The sequence below is a fragment of the Vespula vulgaris genome, chromosome 6 (genome assembly GCF_905475345.1).
Source record: "Vespula vulgaris chromosome 6, iyVesVulg1.1, whole genome shotgun sequence".
Lineage (NCBI taxonomy): Eukaryota > Metazoa > Arthropoda > Insecta > Hymenoptera > Vespidae > Vespula > Vespula vulgaris.
In genome coordinates, this window is record NC_066591.1 from 5,507,967 (window position 1) to 5,533,870 (window position 25,904).

The 25,904-nt window shown below is 34.4% G+C and overlaps 1 protein-coding gene across 4 annotated transcripts in view; it reads right to left on the minus strand.

Moving 5' to 3' along the window:
- Nucleotides 1–1,347: 1,347 nt before the first annotated feature.
- The window catches only part of LOC127064709 (uncharacterized), a 200,599-nt gene continuing 176,042 nt past the window's right edge, over nt 1,348–25,904 (minus strand). For all 4 annotated transcript variants that reach the window (XM_050996167.1, XM_050996166.1, XM_050996168.1 and 1 more), the window contains one exon: nt 1,348–7,388. In XM_050996167.1, the coding sequence (XP_050852124.1) occupies nt 7,155–7,388 (234 nt within the window). In that variant the 3' untranslated portion in view covers nt 1,348–7,154. The remainder of the gene's footprint in view (nt 7,389–25,904) is intronic.

Below are 25,904 nucleotides of genomic sequence, written 5' to 3' on the forward strand. Positions count from 1 at the left end.
AATTGTTAATATCATTATTTAACAATATTTAAACAATAGCATATTTATTTTTATAATAGAACATTTTACTATATCTTTTTTTTTCCGTACGCGTAGGATAGAGAGAATTCTCGCGCATGTGTCGGCGGACACAGGCGTGGGTGTTCCATAACTCCGTTTTTATGTTTCAAATTCCAGAAACACAAACTACCAATTGAATAGTGATCGAAGATTCCGATGTTTCGACGGTCCTACTATTTATAAGCCTGTAGTGATCCTTCTACAGTTATTATGAGGACCTAAATCCTTGCTAATAATAAGAGACATGTCATCCTGGATTTTGGATTTTAAAATAAACAAAATGGTGAGATATGGGTCGGCATTGTTTGTGATCTATGTAAATCTGAATCTAGATATATAACAAAAGTATTGTCAATGGCTCCATATTTTAGTGCATTTCCGAAATATTTTCTTTCTAATTTTAATTATATATTAAAGTTTTTATATTTTGCATTCTTATTTAAAATAATCTTATTTAAATCGATGAATTACATATAATAGATTTCTAAGATAATTTCTCAAAGAAGAGAAATAAGAGAAATAAAGAAAAATTCTAATTTCTTTATTATTCTTATTTATTTTTAGTTATCCTTATTAATTTTCATCTATTCTTATTTATGCTTTTCAGATTAAATATTGTATTTTCTACTTATGTTTTCTACTTTCTATTTATGTTCGCCATCATATTCATATATTTAAAAATTTACGATACGATTCTTCTGTCTTTCTACTTTTGTTTCTATTATCTTCTATACCTATGTATTATATTATATTTTATATTTTATGTATTCCATCGCAAGTAATATCGAGCTAATGACTGCTTAAATACGCTATAGCTTTTTGTATAAGTTCAACTAGAAATAAAAAATAAAAAATTTGTATAATTGATAAGTACTTTTCAATTGATTTATCTTTAGAGAATTATAATGTGGCATATGGTTTTCTCTTGCTGTTGTCAGATGTACTATTATTTTTACTAAATACAAAAATTACTGTTATACATTATTCTGTTTTTTAGATTACGTGTAAAACCCACACAAATTTATACACCGATATAATAAACTCATAATGGGGCAAGTGTTTTTCTCTTGAGTTTCTAGTTTATATTTTATTCATACCTGTCGCCGAAGGTATTGAACACCCTTAAAACAAAAAGAAATGATCTGGTCTTTGTAAGTATATATAATACCGTTCAATAAAATTTTGGTAAACATAAAAATTAGAATGTATATTATTTTGTCATCGTATATTTGCTATAAATGACAAAAGTAATTTAAGGATCATGCTTGAAGGGTCGAAAACCATATATTATAATTCCATAGGCCCGAAAGAGCCCAATCGTTTATTTATCAACGCCTCGGCAACTCGTAGTCATCTGTATAATAATTTTTAACAAGTATTCGCTCCTTTCTCAATCTTTCTTTCTCGCGCATTTTCTCGCACACTCACGCGTTCTTTAAATAATATATCGTACATGTTCACATTCACATAGTGGTATAACTAGCTTTCGCCTATTCGTTCGTTCATTCTCTTGTTTTATTTATTTTTTTTAATTTTTGGTATATATATTTTTTTTCATTTCTAAGCAGATTTTTCGAGTGCACTTTGACGTATTTTTCATGGTTTTTTTTTATTCTTTTTTTTTTTTTTTAATGACACTGGAAGCGTTCCAACATTTTTTCTTTTTTCTTATTTTTCTTTCTTTTCTTTTCTTTTATTATATTCACCTTCTTCCGATCGACATATATATGTATGTACATCGACGGTAGGTACTCGAACGTTTCGTATATTTAATCGTTAGTTGAGTAGGTACGTATACCTATTGTGTATGTGTATTATATATTGCGTATAATATGTATATACAGTCAACGTTACATCGGTTTTTCCTCTACGGGTGATTTCAAAAACGAAGAGATTCTTAGGCAAAGACGGATTATCGCAATTACTATTCTTTCTGAAGATCATTCGTATTGAACAAAACTTTGTTTATAAATCCTTTTCATCGATCTATTGCGATGAAATAAGAGAAGAAATTTATTGACAAGCAAAATTTTTACGGAGATCATTAAATCGAAATAGAATACTTTTTTTGGTAAATCTTTGAAAAAAAATTTCTAAAAATTTGTATACAGAGAGAAAACCGCAATTATAATCATATTGATCTAACAACCGTTTATTAATAACAGTCATGATACACTAATCACGATAGCTGAGATAAAATTCGATCGATATTTCATATTGTAGAATCTAGTCTCTTTCTCTTTATTTTTGCATGACAAAAAACATAGTTTTGCATCTATTTTTTATTTTTTATTCCTATATAACCCGGTCGCCGACTTTGCCCAAATACTCGAATAATCGCCCGTCTATACGAGATTAGGAGCGATAGCGAGCACACGTTATAATGAGTACCAAAGTCGATTAGGAAGGTTTAAGCATGCTTATAGCAGTGCGCTACTTACGAATATGTTTACATATAAGATAGTCTTATAATTTATATTACACATTGCACGCGTGGCCGGGGTCAGAGTGTCTTTCGAGTAATAAAAAATATGTACATATATGTTTATTTATATGCTTCGCGTATTTTATAATGCTTGTAGTATAATATGCGTATGTATATAATATGCACATAAAATATACGCGTTTCTGCAAGTGTGTAAGTGTACGTGTTTCACAAGGACAAGCTTTCGCGTTTTGTTCTGTTTCATCGACGGAGCATCTTTTATGAGATTATCGTCGTTTCGATCAGGGACATATTAAATGTTTGATTTCATGAGAATTCTTTATGAAGATGTTTCCATATCTGTGATTCAGTCGATTCACGAAAAAAAAAAAAATTGAAAAAAGATATTTGAACGTCTCCAATGATGAGACGATCGAAATAAAAAAATTCTGCTTTACGGACGTATGATAATCGTTACCTTTTCCTAAGATGACGTTTTGTTTCATCGGTAAGGCAGGAATTTGTAAACGTGTGAACTTTACTATCTAGCAGGTTGGAATATTCTAAAGACTCGTTAGCGTTTGCAACTCTGGAAAATTGATATCTGACCCCTGCTACAAATGTTACCATAGTACGATAAAATGATTCGTTTGACAGAAGCTTCGATAATAACACTTGTCGTAATGTTAATTAACGAGTTACTGTTGCAGTATGAACCTTTTTTTTTGGATATGTAATATTAAATGAATTATTATTATGCACGTGTTCTTTTTTCCCTTTTTTTTCTTTTTCACTTTTGCTTTTTTAACGCGTTAAAATTAGGCCAAATATTTAAATTCAGCAATTATTCTCAAAATGGCTCGTACATATTGGCAACATCCAGCAAACGAATCATCCTCTTTTATTTCTTTTATTATTCATCGTGTTCTCTTCATTTGAAAAAAGCTTCGAAAAAACTGAATCTATGTGAAACCAGAGTAAAATCTCGCGTTGGCTAGCCTTTTCTAAGAGGCCTTGATATGTTCAATTGGAACCACCGTAGTTTGTTATCGCATCGGTCTCCTCATCGTAACCGCTGCTTTGTGTCTTTCTCTCTCTTTTTTTATCTCTTTCTCTTTCTTTAATTTTTTTTTGTTGCTCTTGCTTTTTGGCTTTTTTCGTTTTGTTTCTCGAGTAAATTAATGGAAGAGACAACTTATGATCAAATATATAACGTTGCACGTTTAACGATCGCTTAGCTGTGTGCTTTGTAAAATTTCGTATAAATAATCTTTTTTTCAACTACTATACAGAAATATTTCGTATTCTGCCATTTTCACGAAACTCGGATATGTTCGAATTTGTTCTCAAATGTTAACTCAAGAACTTTATTACTTCGTACTACTATGATTATCACGTATATTTAAATACAAGTTGGATCAAAAGTTTTTAAATGGGTCAAAAGTTTCTAGATGATTTTAAAAATCAATTACTTTTTTCGTGACTGTTTTGCAAAAGAGTAATTGATTTTTAAAATCATCTAGAAACTATCGGCCCACCTAGAAATGTTTAGTCCTCTTCGTAGAAATAAAACTATAGAATGCTAAGTGTGCTAAGTTAGGCCGGAGATCCTCCGCTCAAGAATTTCTTGCAATCTAATGTGACATTATGAAGAATAAAAAAGAAAAAAGTAAAATGTCTTTTAGAATCGGTAAATGAATGAAAGAGCGTTCCATTTCTGCTTCGTGAAAATAACTCTAACGTCGTATATCGTTATCAGAGACACTCCGCTTTTTTCAATTAACAAATAGCATTATTAAGTATAGTATCGTATAGTGCGATTAGCTTATTTTGTACGAGTAAATATATAAGATAAAACTATTATACAGTTCCACTATACAACGAGAGAGCGATTGTTCAAAGAAACGTCGTACGATGGAGAATGAAAATGATTAATCTCAATGGACACAATCTAGTAGAATCTTTCGATGTTGCATTTTGCTTGGACCAAGCAAAATCTCTAAAAATTTTATTAATATAATGATCAAAGAATATAATGATCAAAGATAACGAAAAATTACATACTTGTTTTTCTTTCTTTCTTTTTTTTTCGTTTTGATAGATTCAAGCGTATCTATGCCTTCTTAAACTACCGCAAAAATATGTTCAACAACAATTCAGCGGTTGATTACAACACGGACGAGCTTTTTGTTTTTCATCGACTTTGATCATTTATGCTTTTTCTTTTTACGTACGCACGTTTGGTCACTCCAAAATGGATCGTTTTGGACGATTGTTCGGACACCAGCCACGAATTTTTTATCTATTTAACACGTACACGAATTTCTTCTTCGTATTGTACCTGCATGTATATGTGTCACCGTGTGTATGTATACATAACATGAGATTTACATATTCTATCTCTTTGAGCAATGTGCCAGTGGATCATAAACTTTATACATTATTGCTTTTCCGATAGCCACGTCACGTACATTCAATCTCGCTCGCGCACATCCCAACTCTCTTCTCGTCAAAATTAACGCATTGTGCCTGTCGAGTAGATTGCAATATTGTGCCGTGTATTGTACTCGATTACAATTACAACCTATATACCTTTATAAAACAGAAGAATACGTCTTTAACGCTTTTCCCCGTATAAATTAATTGCGAATGCATCGAGACTATTCGATTAAATGTTTTTTACGAATTACCACTGCGTTGATTATCTATAAATAATGAAGGAATTCTCTCGACGAATAAGTAACGTGATGATTGCCAAAAATCGAAAAAAAGAAAATAACAAAATAGCAGGGTATTAAAAAATCATTTGTGCATAAGATTATCTCGTATGTAGTTGGGATGATCGTGAGTGGGATAATAATTCTCTATCACATACATTCATATCCGTCGCATTACATATATGCCAACACGATTGTACATATAATTAGTCAAGTTTCTAAATTGACGAATTTTTTTATAATAAACTTAACGTTTCACTACAGCGCAGAGTTTCATGTACAAACGGTATTATATCGATGTTCGTCAGCGTGGACACCCTCGCCATGCTTTCGTCGATGCTTTCATTCCTTAGCTACATTAATTTGCATACTTATATTTTATACGGGTTTATAATAATAATAATATATATATTATTATTATTATTTCTTATATATATGTGTATATTTGTATATATATATGTATACTTTGTTTGTATATAAGTGAATAATTATTCTTTTTCGTATGTTTGCTTCCTACGTCGTTACTTCATCGATCATTCCGCTTTATCTATCGCTCGAGATTGCAAATTCCCGCATTATTTGCTAATGTCATACATTGGATATAACAGCTTAGGAAAATTTGAGCCACCTTTTTGAGAATAATGATTACACGATATCTAAGGTGGCTTTAAAAATACCACTCGTATAATCCCGATAACTTCTCTTTCTTTTTACGCAGCGTCTCTACTTCTATTTTTTACACCTTTATTTTATATCTATATTAACAATCTATAATTCGATCTACAATATTCGGAGCCTCATACGATTAATTTGAAAACGCGTCATTTGCGCTTCAAGTTTCAACTTTAACAAACACACCTAATGGTCCAGTATGGGAGGAGTTTACTGAATAATTCATTATACATATTAATTAGTGCTAGTCCTTTACAGACTTTTCGTTTCTTTCTTTCTCTCTCTCTCTCTCTCTCTCTCTCTCTCTCTCTCTCTTTCTCTCTTTCATTCTTTCTCTAATTCATTCGATTTATACACACGAAGTCATTCCAGGCAATCGAGTATCGTACTTGATTTTATCTCCGATGATTATAGGATCGTCCATGCCTACGCAATAGGAGACTTTTCGTAATTTTCGTAGAGTAGAACTTGAACTCTAGTATTGTGTCGCAGTTTATTTGGTCAATATAAATACCGCGGTAGGATTTTACATTAGCCAAGATCGTTTGGAAGAGACTGTAATACCGTCGCCGGTCCAGCAGCGAACTGTGTATTTCGATTTATACTCTTTTTTTGTATACGTGATCTATTTCTTATTGAAAGTGGAATATCAGAAAAAGCACGTTTCGTATCGAGGTCGAACAGGTAACTGCAGCTGTTTCTATACGTTCGATTTTGTGACAACGCGACTATAATTCGGTTTTGCTATTCTATTTTCTCTTCAATCAATATCTTCAAGATTCAACGTGAATGAAAATAGACTCGAGAAGAAACGTATAAGAAAATAAACCTTTCCCTCTTTTGTCATATTCTTTTACATCACGTATCTCGTACAGACATTTTTCTTATTACGATCTTGTTGTAATACTACCACGTATACGGTGTATCTTTGTTGGTCTACTACACGGAAAGTTACTTGGCTTAGCTCTCTATAGTGTCGTTTCGATTCTCGATTGTAGGAACAAGTTTGGATAGCGATTTTAAATCTTTCTCGAAAAAGACGAACTAAACTTTTTTACACATGCACGCACGTAGATCCACCTATACAAACATATACGTGTGAATACGTATGCGTAACTCATACACACGCACAGACATACCTACTTACACCATTTTTCATTCGCTCTTTCTTTCTTTAAACTCTTTCCGACACTTTTTCATGTCCCTAAACCGTCGTTGATATTCTAAACACTCGAGACTTTTCTTCCCCTTCTCTTCTAGAATAGGTAACTTTATCCGTGTCACGAATCGTCGACGAGACACGTCGAAGTGGACGCGAAAATGCTGCACGCGAGGAGCACGAGTAGGAGGATGGAACTCGATGACCTTGACATGCTTCTACCATCGTTGCTATATGGTAGTTTAACCGCGACCTCGGCCATCTTGAATATCGAGAGTAAGGGATGCGTATGAACTTCGTGATGTTTATTATTGATCTTACTGCTCAAATCCTCCAGCATGGAAGCGCATTCCTCCTGAAAAAATATCATTTCATTTAATATACAAGTATTTATCGTAGTAAATAATATTTTTTACAAAAGTAAATATATATATATTTCACTTTATATATGGAAACACGAAAAATTTGTATCTACGAACGAGTTATTCAATAAAACTACCCTAGTATTCGTTCAATGATAATATTTTGATGACCAATGTTTTCTTAGGTCATGTTTTTTCACAAATTCAACATCGTGAAACATAACACCTCATGGTTGTTCGTAGAATCGTAGCATCGATTTCCATTTTCAACTGTCGCTATCCCTTTTCACCCCTTCTCTCTCTCTCTCCTCTCTCGCTTTCTTTCTCTCTTTGTCCTACTCCTTCACTTCGAAATTACCTTCGGCTCGTTGAATCTTTAATTTCCGGCATAGGATAGGGAAACTGAGGCCAGAACGATTTTTGGTGATATTTTTCGTGGGTAGGAAAGGGTGTGTAAGAGGGTGGTATGGTGGAAATGTACGCGACGCACATCGTGCGCCACGTGGCACGACGAGATTTCGACGTCACTGAGATTTCGAAACGTCGAGAGTACGCGTCAGGTCTTCCTCGTCCTTGTTCTCTCTTCTCGACCTCGTCGTCGTTCTTGGCGTCCTCGTTCGTTTTGCAAAAGTCCTTTGCCGAACGTCGGATATTCAATGAAATTAAATTCCCTTTCCGCTTTTTCTCAGGAATTGAATTTTTTTATCGATAAAGATAGAGAGAGTATTATCGGTGGCATTCCACCGTAATAGGTATGTTCTTTATTCTCTTCTCTTCGTATCATTTTTGATATTTCGTTTTACATTAATTCTCTATTAAAAGTTTTCTTTTTATTATTTTTAATTTCATTTCAATTTTTCATTTTTATTGTTTTTTAAAGAAGAGAGCTATACTATTGCTTGCTAAATTATTATATAATTTGAAATAAAATGTATATATGTACATATATATATATATATATGTATATATATATAATATATTATATACACACACACATATATATGTATATATTCATAAATTTGTTATTTTCATACATTAGTATTATGCCAGATATTTATATATGTATAATACATATATTATTGATCTCATCATACGGCATGTTTTTTTATTAACGATATTAATCTAGAACTATAGGAATTGCTCGAGGATGAATTCAGTGCGTGATGTTTTAAAAATTCAGTATGACATCGTGGACAATCGCATTATTCCCATATCCACGCATCCGCTTTTATCCTGTAATTTAATAAAACGCTAGGGGGGTAATAACAATCCAAGCAGGGGATTCCGGCGAAAACCCAAAGCGATAATTCATTTTACATATCGGCTCACGCTAATTGCCACCGATTTCGAACTCCTTCTCACACGTAGCGTGTTAATTATCGAGAATGAGGATCGATGATCTTACAGTACGGCGAGCTTAGTAACATTTTCTTTGTTAAACGAAATTCTAAATCGTTGACGATGCAAGTATTACAATTTCTTGGATTAGAACAAATAGAAATACCTAAATCGAATGGTACAATAAAAGTTTACGTCAACATATATGGAATCTTAATGGTTAAGAAAAAATAATGTGTATTTAATATATAATGATATGAAATATAATATTAGAAAGGAATAACAATAAACAATATTATATAAAAATATTAAAAATAAAATCGATCTTAATGACTTATCTGTATTATCTATAATTTCATTTTCTTAATAAATTACAAATTTTGATGATAGCTACCATGTCTCATAATTAATTTCTCACGACGCGGACTAGTATAAATAGTTCAATATTTTTGTATAAGTAGACATTGAGGAATATCTGATTTAGAGTTGACATTTGAAATATATCTAGCAATACGAGTACCTACGATGTACCTACTTAGGCAAGATTTAATTAATACGATTAATGTAACTAGAGAATATAGTTGCCTTTCGTTGAGAAAGTTTTATACCAAAGATCGCGATCCATGAAGGAGATCATATATACAAGAAAGAGAGAAAGAGAAAGAGAATATGTTTGTGTGTGTGTGTGTGTGAGAGAGAGAGAGAGAGAGAGAGAGAGAGAGAGAGTGTACTATCGAGTCACGGTTTAATTAATACGGGGCTGCGGCATACCGACGGAATTCTGCGGAAGCTCGATACCCCGCTATAATTTACGAACGTTCTCGTCTATTACCGCTGGATCCCTTTTATCGATATAATACAGCTAAATATTTAGATGCGCATGTAAGCAACGGAGTTTCAAGGGAGCAAAGGTGAAATATCCTATAGAAATACTTTGTAAACCAATCTCTAGGGATATTTCAAAATCGAATCGCGAAGCTCGCGATCCTTTCCATTCGATGATATATATTACCTATTAAAATTCCTTCCTTATCGTCGAACTTGTATCCATCTAACTCGATAAACCATTCGAAGTTAAATATCAGCATAGATTCATTATAATTAATTAAATATGATGATTTAAATATACCTTAGTGAAAGAAAGGAAAAGAAAGAGACAGAGAGAGAGAGAGAGAGAGAGAGAGAGAGAGAGAGAGAGAGAGAACAAGAGGAAACTAAGGATCGTACTTTCCAAAGGAGTGAATAACGTTCTCGATCCTCCAGAGGATTCTGAGAACTAATGATATCTCTTTCTCTTTCCTTCCAAGGAAACGATCCGCGAAGCAAAGGATTCTATCTATATACGTTTGCAGATATGCGAATGAGAAGCTGTTGTAAGATGGCATTGCGATGGGTGTCTTAGCCGTTGTTGCAGGTGCATCCGCGTTTCTCGTAGGACAGGTAAACCATTATCCTTCTTCCTCCGAGGGAATCCCTTATTAATGGCCGGCTAATTGGATTTCTCGGGAGAGAAACGATTAGGTCAACGCAGTCTTGTATGCGAAGATGAAGAGAAAGAGAGAGACAGAGACAGAGAGAAGATTCGTGGTAACGAAGAACCGAGAGATCTGTTATAGCAAGGCGACGTCTCCCACTGACCCCCTTTCCATTTCATACTTAAACTTCGATTGAAAACGGAGAGAGAGAAAGAGATAGATAGATAGATAGATAGATAGAGAGAAAGAGAAAGAGGGAGAGAGAGAGATTCTGTTCGATATCTGAAACGATTGTGTTTGCGACGTTCGTTTACAGTTCGAAACGAGACCCGTTTGCGATTCGTGTCGTCGAACAATGCTATCAATGTATAATGACGTGATAATGGGAAAGATGTACGCCAACGATAAGAATACTGCTTTGGTATAACTCTATCTCTATCTCTCGTTCCCTATCTCTCGTTCTCTTTCACTCGATATTTCGTTTCAAATTCAACGCGTATAACTTCCTTCTATTTAATAATTTATATTAAAGCACTGTATGGTATATCGAACGGTTAATAACGTAGTGGAATGCGTGAAACAATAATCTTCTTTATCGAATATATATTTTTACGACAACAGGATGGGCTAGAAGGTCCCAGCGGTTGGTAGTATCGTAAAAGTCGTGCATTAGTACCGGTAGTAACTATAAACGGATGTTTTAATGGTCGCATAAAAGAATCCTTTCGTTGAAGAAAGGGCAACACTCCGACATCTGGAGTGTCCACTTGATCGATAACGATGTCGAGACTTAGTTAACGTTCAATAGGAAAAGTCTAAAAAAAAACGGTCGAAGAAAGTGGAAGAGTATGGTAGAGTAAAGGGGAAGAGGATGAAAAAGGAGAGACAAAGACGTAAGTCTACGTCATGATGACGTCTTTATCGAACAGTGAGTTCTCGAGTATAAAAGAACGAGCAATTAAATTAGAATAAAAATGGAATTAATAGGGAATGATTTAAGTAGTTGTGATCTATGGAGTCGAGAATTATGAAGGAAATATGTCAGCGTCAGGAGACAACATCGAAGAATCTACCTTAATATTTAAAGTATTTATCTTAATTTATATTGAATTTAGGATCGCTTTAATTAATTTTAACCCTTAAATATTTGTGATTATAATATTATAATATATTAATATTTAATATGATTTAATATAAACGTAGAACGATTTAGGTCTTTTATTAAATTTCTTAAAAAGTAATATGAAAATATAATCTTGCCATTATTTCCGCCTTAATATTCGTATATTTAATTATCTATTAAAGGGGTAAATAAATTAGTTTCAACGAACGAATATTAATTAATTATTGTTAATGTAAATCTGGGATTGAAGGTTCGATTTTAAAACATAGCAACGTGGAAAGTTACGTTTTACGTTATTCCATGCGAAATCACTGTGCTCATTTGAAACATGTAAAATAAGGAAGTTGTGCATTAAAGAGTCTTTTTGCTCGTTTCATGGGTTCAGACCGACCGTTCTTAAACTCTAAAGCTCTTGCGACGCTGCAACGCTGCTGGACTGTTTTAAAAATGAAAGAACTCCCTTTTACATTCCTACAGTTGCTTTGCTCTTATATTTTTCTCGGATATCTTCTTCTTTTCTGACCGAACAAAGAAACGTTGTGGTAGAAACGTGCGCAATTCGCAGTAGTCAGTAGTAGTCGCTACTATTAACAAATTTTTCTTGTATAAACTTACTTATCACATTTTACAACGCGACTCAGATAATTTAAAAAATCGTTATATTTCGTTGCTTATGTCAACATCGATAGTAAAGAGATAAAGAAAGGCAGAGAAAAAGAAAGAGAGAGAGAGAGAACTTATTGTTGGCACAACAGTAGAAAGCAAGACAGAACAGCAAAAAATTCTCAAGTCATGATTATACTCTTTTGGACTCGGCTTAAAAATGAAAGAGCTTGCTTTATTTTTCTAGCGTATGGTTCTCGGTTTCTTGGACACGTCTGTGAAATCCATTCAGTTTCTTTTCGATTTAAAAAATTTTTCTATCAACTCAGGACATTGATTCTTTCTCTTGGATGATAAATATTTTCCTAATATTTCTTCAATCTTCTTTAGTTTCTTTAAGTTATCACGGTACTGGAAAGAGTTAAGAGAAAACAAAGAAAGAGAAAGAGAAACAGAGACAGAAAGAGAGAGAGAGAAAAATAAAGAGAGAAAGAGGAATATTAAAATTATTTTTATATTTATGAAGTGTAGCTAACGAGTTATTATATTGATATAATACGTAAAGTCAAAGTATTTTTTGCGTTACATAACGTTTACACGCATCGCGTATCACTAGTTAATTACCTTTGCGATGATAATGAAGCTTGTGTTTGCATGTTGAAAGGTCGTAGCTGTCATTTCCTTTGCAGCCATTGCCACCCTCCTTTCGCGCTTCTTTCATTCGAAAATCAAACCCGTTCGTTCCTCCGGGCGAAATTAATCGAACCTCTCTCCATTCCCCCTCTCTCTGCCTCTCTTCACCCACCCCAACCTCTTTCGAAGCCGCTTCTGTCGGATATCCGAAAGGTAGAAGCGAATTGTTTCTGTTACGTGAAAGCTGCGTTCGCGTGCAAGCGACGGCCAGGCGAGACATAGTGAATTCCCCGGGGAATGCACATCGCTATCGCATCGAGCAGAAAATATTACTCACTCTCCTTTAGTCATCTTCTCTCGATACTCGAAAAACAAACGGACCCATACTGAAATAATAATTTCATCGAAATCCACACTGTGTATCTGTATATAGATACGCAGCCAGATACGTATGTACATATCTATTCGATCCTCGTACGAGCTATGGGACAGTGCACTTTGCCAGATTGACTCATCCCTACTCATTCTTCTACTTTTTTTCACTCGACTTCATACTCACCCCGATTGTACATTACATATGGTTTGCTTTTTTTCTCTTTGTTTTCTCCTTTTCTTTTTAAATTATCGAAGAAACTTCACGATTACTCTTGATCATTTTTTTATGACTTATGAAGAAACGAACGATCTTATAATATAAATCATGAAGAAGTTTTTGCTTTCTTTCTTTTTTTCTTATTTTCTTTCTCCTTTTTCTTGGAACTATTAAGATGAAAGTAATATTTTTAATGAGTTTTCTTGAAAATTTCGATGGCTTCTATTTCTTTCGATATGGAGTAAAGTTATTTTGGGCTTTTGACATAAATAAATAAAACGTTCTGATATTTATTTATTAAAAAGTGACAATCGTTGATAAGCGCGATATGAAAAGTTTTTTCGATTTTTATTTATGACACATTGTAATTGACATGAAAACTATTTGAGAATTTTGTATAACCATTGAATGAGTGTAAAACGTATACATTTAATTTTTTCAATAGAATGTTTTGCTACTATTACGATCGATTTACATTTTTTAAACGAATTCTTCATATTATACGTATTTAATTTTTCTCGATTGATTCATTATTTCACGATCCTTATTTCATTCCAGAAAGGATTATGCTCAATTTCAAAGAGTTTACTATCATTCTTATGGATCTATACTAGATATCTATCTCTAACGTTTATTTCTAATCGTCTTTCGAGTTCCTTTATTAAGAAGAAGAAAAGGTATTATTCCTTCGTTGAAACAATCGTATCCATTCGTGCGAATCGTGACGAGAAATTCATCGATACGCCGAAGAACCGTGGCTTTGTCGACGTTCTAACGTCGGTTCGGTTCGATTGTCGCCTATCGAGGCAGCAACTCGATAAAGCCAGAAGTGGAGTCCCACTCTCTTCGAGCGATATCGTCGACTTCATTGAGATAAGGTCTCAATGCCTTAATGGCCTCACCTAACGGATGCAGTTGCATAGCCTTTCGGCGTTATGCCGCCTCGTTCGATCTGTCCATTCACCAGGAACGAGATATGTATTGTTTGAGAGCTTCTAGGGACTCTTCGAACGCAGAGACGGATGTAACGAAAACAATGCAAAAGTTATGAACATAGTTGAGGAGTATTTGTAAATGTCATAACAAATTTTTTGCATAAAGTAAAATAGATCATTTTTTACCATTAGAAGACGTATTCGAATGGATTATTAAAGATATCTTTAACGTATAACGATCATCTTATTAGAAAATAAAAGTATTGTTAGAGGTAATAATTAATGATGTATAGACGGAAAAAGTTTATGGCCAAATAAAGAAATATTTATCGATTATGCAGATATTCGCGATTTTGTTCATTTATTCAATATACGAGGCGACAATATATTTTATATTTATTAATCATATATCTTTTACGATTCGATGCACAATTTTGAAACTACTATTATATCCATAAACGGATCGTAATAAAAGACGCACGCTGGATTTTAACGAAATTGCTGTTTTGTGATGCGCGGTCGGCGAGCCATCGAATAAACTCATAAACGACATCTGCTACATATTTTAATTACTCTTTTCATTATCCAATGATTTCTCTTTCTCTCTCTCCCTCTTCCTCTCTCTTTCTATTACCATCATAATATCGAATCAATGAAAGCAGACGAGGGTTTTGAAAAAGTCAGAAAGTTTGTCGTTCTTTCATTTTCTATCATTTCTTCGAGAAGAGAGTTTTTAAAGCACGACGAAACGAGGTCATGGATTCGTATACTTATGTAGCCATGTTAAATGAAGACTGCTAGAGAAGGTATATATAGAGAAAAATAAAAGAAAAGTGAAATGACTGAATCAGAATCGAATGCTCATCGAGGGGTGGCCTTAAACCCTCGCGCGCGCAAGAATCTTGTCGATTGTAACGTTGAGAAGGAGGAGGAAGAGTAGGTGGAGGAAAGCATTGTCGATAATTCAAAGAGTCGAAGAATCAACGACTGGAATGGAGTCGTGCCTAATTCGAAATCAAACCTTCTCCGGACGTAAATCGGCGAACGTTGTCGATCCTTCTCTCGTATTCTATGAGACAAATGGGACGCACGGTTGAATGGATGCCATTCGTAAAAACGAAGAATCAGAATAATTACCGGCTTTGGGGAACGAAGTTGAAACGATTCAGTTCGCGACTCGTGCTTACTCCGATTATCGAGCGAATTCACAACCACCCACTCCTTCTGGTCTTTCCAAGAGAATCAACTGCGTTTTGAATACAATGTTCGCTCGGGTAAAATCAATGCAAAGTAATCGATCTATGCGCTAATAATCTTTTTCTTTTTATCTTAAGAAATAGCGAACTTAAATTATTTTGTTCATGTTTTAGATAATTTCTTAAAGACAAAAGTATGTTAAACGAAAGGTACATATTCAAAAATGATTCTATTTCGAAAGAAATAGTGTCAATTGTTATATTCATTAGTAATTAAAATTTGTATATATATATACGTATATAAGTAAAGTTTTTTGATGTTATAATAAAGAAAAAGTCGGAAAATTTCCTAGCAATTCGTGATGGGGTAATAAAAATTAATCGCGTTAAAGCGGTAAAGGAGATTCTCCTCGTCGTAAAGATCATCGTAGACGATGAGAAGCACGTACATTCGCTCTTTCGCGTTCGCGGTGAGCTTTTAATGAAAGATGTCGGTCCCATCTCGGTGGAGGCTGCATTTCGCTGACACTTATACAGGGGGCCGAGATACTTAATTTGACATTCCAGTCGACTCTTTTCCCTTCGTCATCGATCTCTACGGACCGACAGACAGATATATACCTAGCTAGCTACTACCCGCGGTCGTTTTCCCTCGTTACTCGTCGTCTCTGTCGGCGTCGCGCTCGTTGCCCGAAGTTTATTGGAACGTGCTTAATTAACTTTCCAGCGGTGACTTCGGCGCCGACGTCGACGTCGTCGCGATTATCCGTAAGCCGGGCTGACTGCAGCATTGCTGGAAATCCACCTCGTTGAGCAACCCCACCTTCAACCCCATCCCAACAAGCACTACCATCAACCCACTCCTTCCTCTTCTTGCGTTAGCTCCTTTCTCGCGAGAGGCAAAAGCGTCCGTACGTTCTCTCCTATAATTTCGCCCAAGTAACGGAGGAAGACTAATCGAGCTTCCAAAGCGCCGCGCAACTTGCGAGCTGCATAATCGTAGATTATAATTGTGATTGCATAACAGCAAATTCGAATTATGAATCTGCCGCGAGGCGACTCGATTCACCCCCACCCAATGAATGCCTCCCTCTTCTCTTCTATATGTTATCCACGATGAGGTACCTATGTATTTTGAATTCGGGCATCGATTAATTTCTCCTTCTAGTCGGTATGATAAATTATTCTAGAGGTGTTCTCTTGCGACAAGTTATATATATGTGTATTTATATATGGGATTATGTTTTAGAATGATACGAAAACAGAGAAAATTCGTATTTGACAAGAGGAAATAGAAATAAAAAGAGGAATTGAAAAAGTGATCGATCTTATCGATTCGACGATAAGACCGGTTCTGTATTCTAAAATAGATTGATATAAAAGATATTTCTCGTATATGTATTTATACGGGATGTTTCGTTAAACTCGATATTACAAAATTATCAGCCTTTGTTTCTTTTTTCTTTTATTTATTATTATGTAAATAAATTTTTTCGCCCTTTTCATCCATACTACATTTTCTCCATCATGAAAATATATTTCCTTCCTCTCTTTTAACTCTTTATGGTTAAGCTTCTACGAAACTTTGAAAATAGCCAGGAGAAAAAGATAGCTGATACTAAACGAGCGAAGTTTAAGCGGCAATAAGTCGCCTCACCTCGTAGTAACCTTTCGTTATCACGAAAGGTATGTTTAGGATTTGAAATAGAAAGAAAACGGAGACAAGTTCGAAGGTTTGACTTTTTAACGCAAAGAGCGTGCTCGTTCGCTCGCGAAGAAGACGAGTTTCCTTTTTCTTTCTCTTCTTTTCAACGATATTTCGACGTCCACCGTTCATCTCTTTCTCTCCCTCTCTTACTCCCTTTCTCTCTTTTTCTCTCTTTTTTTCCTTCTCTGACGTAGGAGAAGCTGGAAAGAGAAAAAGAGAAAGGATACAGAAGGAGAAGGGCTGAAAGAAGGAGCCGAGCGAGCGCTTAAGTGGCGCATGGAAATTCAATGAAAAGTCACGAGAGCTCGAGAGATCGATACTCGGATACGGGGACTTGAATGTGGCAAGACAAGGCAGGGCAAGGCAAGGTAAGGCAAGGCAAAGGAGAAGACGAGCCGGTCGAATAGAGTAGATGGAGGATGAAGAAGAGGAGGAGAAGGAAGAGGAGGAGGAGTAGAAGGAGGAAAAGGAGGTAGAAGCGAAGGCATAGGTGGCTTTATTGGCCTCGTGCCAGTCTTCGCTATCAATGTGGAACACCTGTGCGTTTACGTTCGGTCCTCGTCCTTTTAGCGACGAATGAAACTTGAATCCTCTTCTTCCCTTCGCCAACTACTGAAGTACCGCCGAGGAAAAAGGGAAAGTGAATCGATGTTAATTTCAAGTATCGGATACATGTTTTCCGGAAGTTTAGTTAAAGAAAAACTTGTTAGAAAAGAAAGGACAACTTGTTTTCATCTTTCTTCTTTAAAGGAAATTAATCGGAACACGATAGTTCTTCAAAGAAAATCGAACCACGAAGTTTCTACATACATATATTCTTGAACCGATATCGTCTCGATTCGACGGGATAAAATCTTTCATAAATGTGAATATTTGAAGTTAAACTAGATGAGTTTTTCAAAGTGTACTATCGGATGTTATCGCGTTAGAGAAGGGAGAACGGAAAAATAGCTCGCTTTGGTTCGACTACTCTTCTTTCCCGAATATACCTTTTTCTAGACGACGGCGGCTATGACGACGGCTATTTCGATTTTGCCGTAACCGAGAGAACGAAATACTCGCAGAACACTTTCAGTTCTAGTGATATCACTTTCCGAACTCGTTTCAATGCGAACGTGTTCGTCATATTCCAAAAGATTTATATTTCACGTTGGCTATTTTTATTTTTTTTTCTCGTGATTCTATTGCCTTCTTCTCATTACCTTTTCACATCTTACCGGACGATTAAGCAATTCGCATGCGATCGAGGCTGTAGATATAATAGGAAAAAAGAATGCGTTTTATAATTCTTACAAAAAAATCTCGCGAATGTTTCACTACTTCTATTTACATTTCATCGTAAAATATTTCAAAATTTGTTCGTTCTTTTGTCTGATATTTACACATGTTTCTAAGATTTATTACACAATGTTTCTAAGATTATATTAATCTCAACAATTATTAGTAAAGATTACTATATATACACTTAGATCTCGTCAAGATGGATCCAATCAATTTATTAGTTGGATCAATTCCGTGAGATTTTTTCGAAGAATGTGACATATACACGTCATACATATTCATGAAATGTCTAGTGCTCGACATCAGGAGAATGCATTGGACACATCGAATGCTGCTAAGCAAATAACAGTATGCTACGTATTATGTGCGTCACAAGTAAATTTACCCGTAGCTAACGTAGCAGCGACTTGTTTACACGTAATCCTAAGGCGATACCTAGCTCAATACCCAGAATCTGGGGCAATTTTCTATTTTCCGATGAATCGAATCGATCCTGTAAATTTATGCATGTGCATCGTATGTAGATAGTTGCTTCAAGTATTACGATGGAAAGTATTCGAATTTCTTAACAAAAACTTACTTATTCATTTATCAGAATATTTTTATGATACCTACACCGTTACACATACATTTCTTTACAAATTATAATACTCTTCCCCCTCTTTTTCGCACTTCTTGCCTTCTTAACTTTTAATCTTAATCGCGTCATATGTAAGTAAGTACGCAGTATAAAGGACAATAATTCGTTCAACAATCCATTTAGCGTTAAGACAAAGGAAACGTAAAAAATGAATAAGAGAAAAAGTAGAGAGTCGAGGAAAGAAGTGTAAAAAGAAAAGGAAAAAAATAAAGTCACGAAGTTTTCTCGCTACCGTCAAAATGGGTCTCTAAATTATTAAAAGCTTGAATACTTATTTCTTACACTTCGCACCGTAAGCCGTCTTAACCTTCCCTCACTGCTAGTTTCTAAGATTTATTATCGCGAGCAGTCAGTGCTAGTATAAATTTTCGTATGTTTTATAAACGGTTGACGTGCTTCGATGAAAAGCGTAGATAAATTTTCTGCCTGGAAAATGTTTGACATATTTTCGACGAAATTTCGGCAAAGCATTTCGTTGTCCTGCAATCTTTTATTTATGCAAATAAACGTGAAAGGAATAAAAGGTAATCTTTTTAAATGTTTTTTGGAAAATTTGCAAATTGATAAATTAAGGAAAATATACATATATTATAGTAATTATATCATAACAAGGTGCATAGACGTTCAATTATTGATTATCGCCAAATTCATTTTTATTGTAATTAACTTGTATTTTTGCAAATAAATAAAAACATAATATGCTGACCATTCAATCAACGAAAAGATTTGTAATAACGTTAAAAAGGATTTTTATATACTTAGAATATATCAAAGAGGCCAGAATTCGTGAAATCATGTATCAACAATGACAATTCAACAAAGAAGTATATGCACAACGTTGCGAAAAAATTCTTCCGTATTAAATCTCACAATCCTTAGAATTTTTTATAATATATGTTTACTTTATGTATATTTTGTAAAAATGAATTTGGAAATTTATAAATACTTAGTTTCGTAGTATTAAATCGTACACTTTCAGACGAATGATTCATAAGTTTTTAGTAGTCTTTTACTGTCTCATCAGAGACAGAATCATTCTACTAATTGCACAAAAAAATTGATAAAAACATTTCAAGTGCAATTTTTTTAACGTTTAAAATTTATCTATTATTAGTAACAAAAGAAAGAAAACACCGAGAAAGAAGATATTATACGAAAGACTTATTTGCACTCGCGTCAAGTTTCCGAACGACCAAAAACAAAACCTTTCTTTCGATTTATTAATCATCTTGAAAAAATTTATTATGAACAATATCACTTAAAATTTTAACTATCCGTTTACTTTTGTGTCAAAAGAAGACAGCTACTCGTAAAGGAAAACTTTAAATTCAACGTTTAACGAATACACAGACAATATACATATTGAATTTCCACGAGTTTGTGTTCGCGTGCCAAGCGAGAAAGAAAGAAAAGTGAAAAATGTGTGAAATGACAGGAATAGTTCGCCAAAAAAGAAACGAGCGTCTTCGACTTGGCAGCAAAGAGATAGCAAGATGGAGGTGAAGGAATAGAAAAGGGATGAGCGAAGAGACTGTGGTCCTTCTCTTATATTACCAAAGTTTTATGACGTATGTACCAACGACAAGGGAATATATAACTTTACTTTTTCTTTTTGTCGCTCGCTCTCTTTGCTCCAAAGTACTATGCTCGTGGGAAGGTATTCGAATGAGGTGAGGGGTGGAGAATAGGAACAAGGATAAGCTAAAGTCGATGAACCGTACCTCGAGTATCCTTGAAATTGAAATGAAAACTGCAGACACGACGAAAGACACAAGCAACAAGAAAACAAATAACAAATTCAAATACAAACAATTCCAAAAGGGTAAAGAGAAGCGAGCGATGTATTCGCTACCCAACGCTATTAAACGCAACTTTCCTACATTTGCAGCACGTGCACGGCATACTCCACCGTTGTTTGCTAACGTTTCTTGTTTCGCATTGTGTTATACATACACGAGACGGAATAAATAAGACGTCGATCATTAACTACGCTCTTTCTCTCTCTCTCTCTCTCTCTCTCTCTCTCCCTCTCCCTCACCCTCTTTCTCTTTCTCTCACACTTTCTCTCTATCATTCATTTTCTCAAAGTTTTAATTAAACTACCGACGAGGAGACAACTCGTCAATTCATTTTACGTATTTTGTTAGATCAGAGAAAAAAGAATCTAGATAAATGAAACGTCAATTAATAATTTCGCAGACAAAACGGCTGTTGCCGTCTACGACAAAGTATCGTTTGAAAACAAGACGATTGTAGCCATCTTATGCTTGACGTGCTATCGTAAATCTCGTGGTGATTATACGCTTATGATTAAAGTACAACAACAGGAATGCTAATTGATATAAAAAGATATTTATGAGTTTTGAAAAATTATTTAATTTCATAAAACAGCAAGATTTTAATCTGATAAAGCGTCTGCGAATGTGTTAAATCAATGTTAATTAAATCGATTCGATCATTACAAATTAATGTTCTATTCAATAAATTATCTTTTTATAGATTACAGTCATAGACATATAAAGGTAAAGTATTCTCTTTATAGATAATTACAACTTATTATATTTCAATTAAAATTTATTATATTAATCTGCTATTTCCTTTCTGTTTGATATCATTGAAAGAAACGTGTTACTGAATAAAATTCTAATTTCCTGTTTATGACACGATATTATATGATGAAAAAGTAAGGAATAGGAGAACATATGATCTGACAGTAAGTCGATGAGTCTCTCTACTTGAAACTATCTACCCGGTGGAACGATAATTTTTCTTGAAATAATTTATTACGTATGAATTTGAAAAGACGTCGCTTTAGATGTCAACGAGTAACACGAAAAGGCTATTTGAAGGTGAGATTTAGTACGGTGAGGTTCTTCCGTTAGCACTTTGGTCGTTAACATTTTTTAAGTGTTGGTATACTCTACTCATGAAATAAAACATTCAAGTATCTTTTAACTTACTACGGTTTTAAATGTGGACTTGACTGAATTAAAAGAAAAAAAAATAAATAAATAAAAGGAAAAAGAAAAGAAAATAAATTTAAGTAAAAATAAAAGAAAAAGAAAAATTAATCGTCTTAATTAATTAATATTACTTTACAACAAACGACAATCTGATAGATAAGAAAATAGACATTTTTTCCAATAAACGATATCAAGCGTAGAAGCACGCTTCGGAATATTGGTTTAAATAACTGCAGCGATGTTGACCGGCGTAACGATGACGAAGGATCGAGAGGATAGAACGAACGATGAGAGAGTAGGTAGGCACGATCCATCGGGATTACTCAAAATCGTTTCTTCTATCGGCCAGGGAGGATAGAGTATTTCGATCTACCAAACGAGATAGAGAATCTAAGCGAACGGGAGAGAGAGAAAGAGAGAGAGAGAGACAGACAGATAGATACATGGACAGATAGATAAACGGTTCGAGGAGGTTCAGGATATGTACTACATCCATATATGTATACGTCTATATACTATAGATATAGAATATAATCTAATATATAGGACGGTGTGTAAGAGGGTAGTAGCAGGAATGGTAGAGATATGTGAGTTTAGGGAATTGCGTGGAGTCATTGGCCACGGGATGACCGTTATCACCCCGATAGACAGCACATCTTTCCTACCCTTCTTCTACCTAAAGAAGAACTCACCCTTAAGATGTTCCTTTCTACTCTCGTATCTTCGCATCAAAGAGAAAGACAAATAATTTAATTCTTAAAAACCCTTTCGCGTGAAACTCGGAAAAATGCGATCCTATTTTTACGAACTTGTTAATAGTTTTATTTTCTCCCTATTTATATCGAAGCAAATCCTGCATCGAATAACATTTTCTAAATTCATTATCGAAGGATGTAACTGTCTCCGGGTTATTATACGAGATATCTTTTTATCTTTTCGCCTGATACAATAATTCATCTTGACATCGAATAAATTGTTACTCTGTTTATCACGTTATTAAGCGATATAAATAAAACGATAAAAAAAAATCAATCACGTAGAAAATATATCGTGTCTCGAATTAACTACGCGTTTCAATCATTTCAAGATCGAAAATCGATTTACAGGAGGTCGGAAAACGTGCTTTACGACGAGGAGTCTGCCACTGTGCACTATACACCGCAGTTATGTGCTATAACTTTGGTCTATCGCTTAATTGCTTTATTAGAAACTCATTCGGCTCTATCTGCGAGTAGGCGGATACATATGCCGAATTCAGTTCATAGTAGAGATCGGCGACGTTGATCGACGACACGTGCTAATTCGAGGAGTCCTTTCTCTTGGATTTCGCTTATTCCTTACTAACTTCCCCGATCTCGGAACAACTTTGTCCTTCGACGAAATTTCCCATTTCCTTTCATTCTCTTTACTCGAACGATTAATTTTATCGATTTGGCGATTATCAAAATCGTTATTACGATAGTGAGTTCATTAGAATTTATTCATCGGCTAATTTATACAATGAAAATAAGGGCTATCATTTAAACTTATTTATAATTATCTATTCGTTTATTATATATAAATATTTTTAGGTTTGAGTCAACGAATTGTATTAAAAAAGACAAATGATTGATGTTATTCGTTCTTTTCATTTCATTCTTCCTAATTCTTGAATTTATATTTACGTTTTATGATTAATTTTTCTTAATAACGTTAAATTTTTTAACGCGGATTTTGATCCTATGTTCGTTAAAAGAAAGTTGTGCATTATTTTTATAAAGTAGCTCTGCTTGGCAATGTAATTCATAGTTCGACGATGGTAAAGCGCTGGAAAGTTGCCATCGATGCTAGTAAAAGCGTTTCGTAGACCAAGCGCAGACCATTTTCCGTCATCCGATGATTGGTGCAGTAGCGAGCTTTCCTCGAAAATTTTTGAGAGATTGTCTCTCTCTTTCTCTTTCATTTTTTCATTTTCTAAAATAATTGATAGTGAAATTATATATAAAAACATATCGCTAATATTCAATTAAATAAGAAGTTGATCTATTCGATTATTTCCTATCAAAGAAGAAACGAAGTCGAAAAGATCTTAATGTGTAATGCCGCATTTCCAGGAAACATGAACCACGAATCTGAATCACGTTGTCATGCCCACTTTAGCTTTTTTCTGTCAGTATTTATTCTCGTATCGTGTAAAGAATGTCAAGTTGATTGACATAATCAAAGTATTTCTCTTCGACGACTATTGGCAATTTGTAAAGATAATCTGAAACCGATTAGTTATTCAATTACGAACGTAAAAGGAAATAGTTCTTTTCCTTTCGAAGCACGTACCGATTTATCGGGACGAAGAAATCAACTTTTTGGTGACAGTCCAAAGTTTCTTTCGGCCGATTTGCGGCTTGTATTTTAAATTGACCGATAATACGTTTCACGCGAGCTTTCTGAACTATTTTTATTTTATGTGTAATTTTATCTTTTGAGAATAACAAGATCAGAAGAATTGTTTCTTTTGCTTTTTGAAGGGAAGAAGACAACATTTTTAGCTCCAGTATATAAAAGAAAACATATATGACGTATGTACATTCATCCGTACAATTCACATGTACCTCCGATTAAAATTCGACACCCGGCAATATGCCGAATCCGATTTTTAGTCAGAATTAACGTAAAATTCGTAGATGGGGAGAAAATGTGAGAGAAACAAAGTCGGAAAAAGTGTGTACGTTCAATGAAATAGCAAGCATCCACGGTGTCCATTCAAATCCGCGAAGCCTCCATCAAATTGCAAATCGGCCGACGTTTAATCGCAAATTGGAAATCGCATTGGAAGCTCACGTAACCCGCTCGAAACTTTCGATACTTTTGCTTTTCTGCTTTTCCTCTCTTCTACCTCGTTCTTGCTATACAGGGTGAGGCATTTAAAACAGACCGATCTTAAAAGCAGAAAGGAAATATTTCAAATAAAAATTACTTTAGATAGCGTGATGACGAGAATTTCTTTTTTTAATTGAAAGCATTCAAAAAAGTTATTAAGAATTTTCTTCTATCTTTTTAAATGTTTATATACGTTTTCGAACATTCGCTATTGTAGCTATTTTCAAGATAATTTCGTACTATTCTAAACGTCGTATAGACATAAAAAAGGAAGAAAATATTTCCGAGATAAATTTGCAAATAACATTTTATTTGGCCCACCTAGTATAACACGTTTATATGGGGATCCAATCGGCCGATATATCGCGTACGGTTCGATGTGAACGGAACTTTAAATGCGCGACATTTTGCGCCGGTCAATCGGCTTTGGTTGCAGGTAGAAATCCTCTCTTTCTCTATCCAATCCTCTACCCCCTTGTCGTCACTACCACCCCTTACGGAGCGTCATCCAGCCGTTTCAATTCCTCCCCTCATTTTATGCATGAGAACGAATTAGACGGATTTTCACCTGCAGATTTTCGAAACGATTCGATGCCAATTTAATGTTTCATTCGATTCGAGCTTACTCGTAGCTGTATAAAAAATAAAACACGATGTGCTTTTTGTTTTCATTGTATCGTTGTATTCTTTATCGATTTGTTAGCTAATCACTTTATGCATGCTTTTCGCTTTACTATCGACTAATTAAAACGTTTATCAGTTTAAAAGCAATTAGCGCTAGAAGATTAATCTTACAAATATTTACCCACACTTTTCCCGTGGGAATTGAATAAATCCTAATGATGAACGCGATTAAATTCAATCCCGAAGATTAGAAGCGTGTTCGATTTTGGTGCTTATATTATCGACATCTCGCTTGTTACGCGAGAGTTTCGATTGCGTGCTTATGGAATATATCGACGATTAAGTGTATTCGTTGTTAATTGCTTCCATTCATAAGACTTTGAGCGAGTAATAAATACATTTGACCTTCTGTACACTTGGCTAATATGTTCTTCAATATTATTATTTACGTTCAATGATGAATTATAATGCTATGCTGACTCTAAATAATATACAGGTCGATCTAATAATTATTATTAGTTTAAATATCTCTGATATTATCG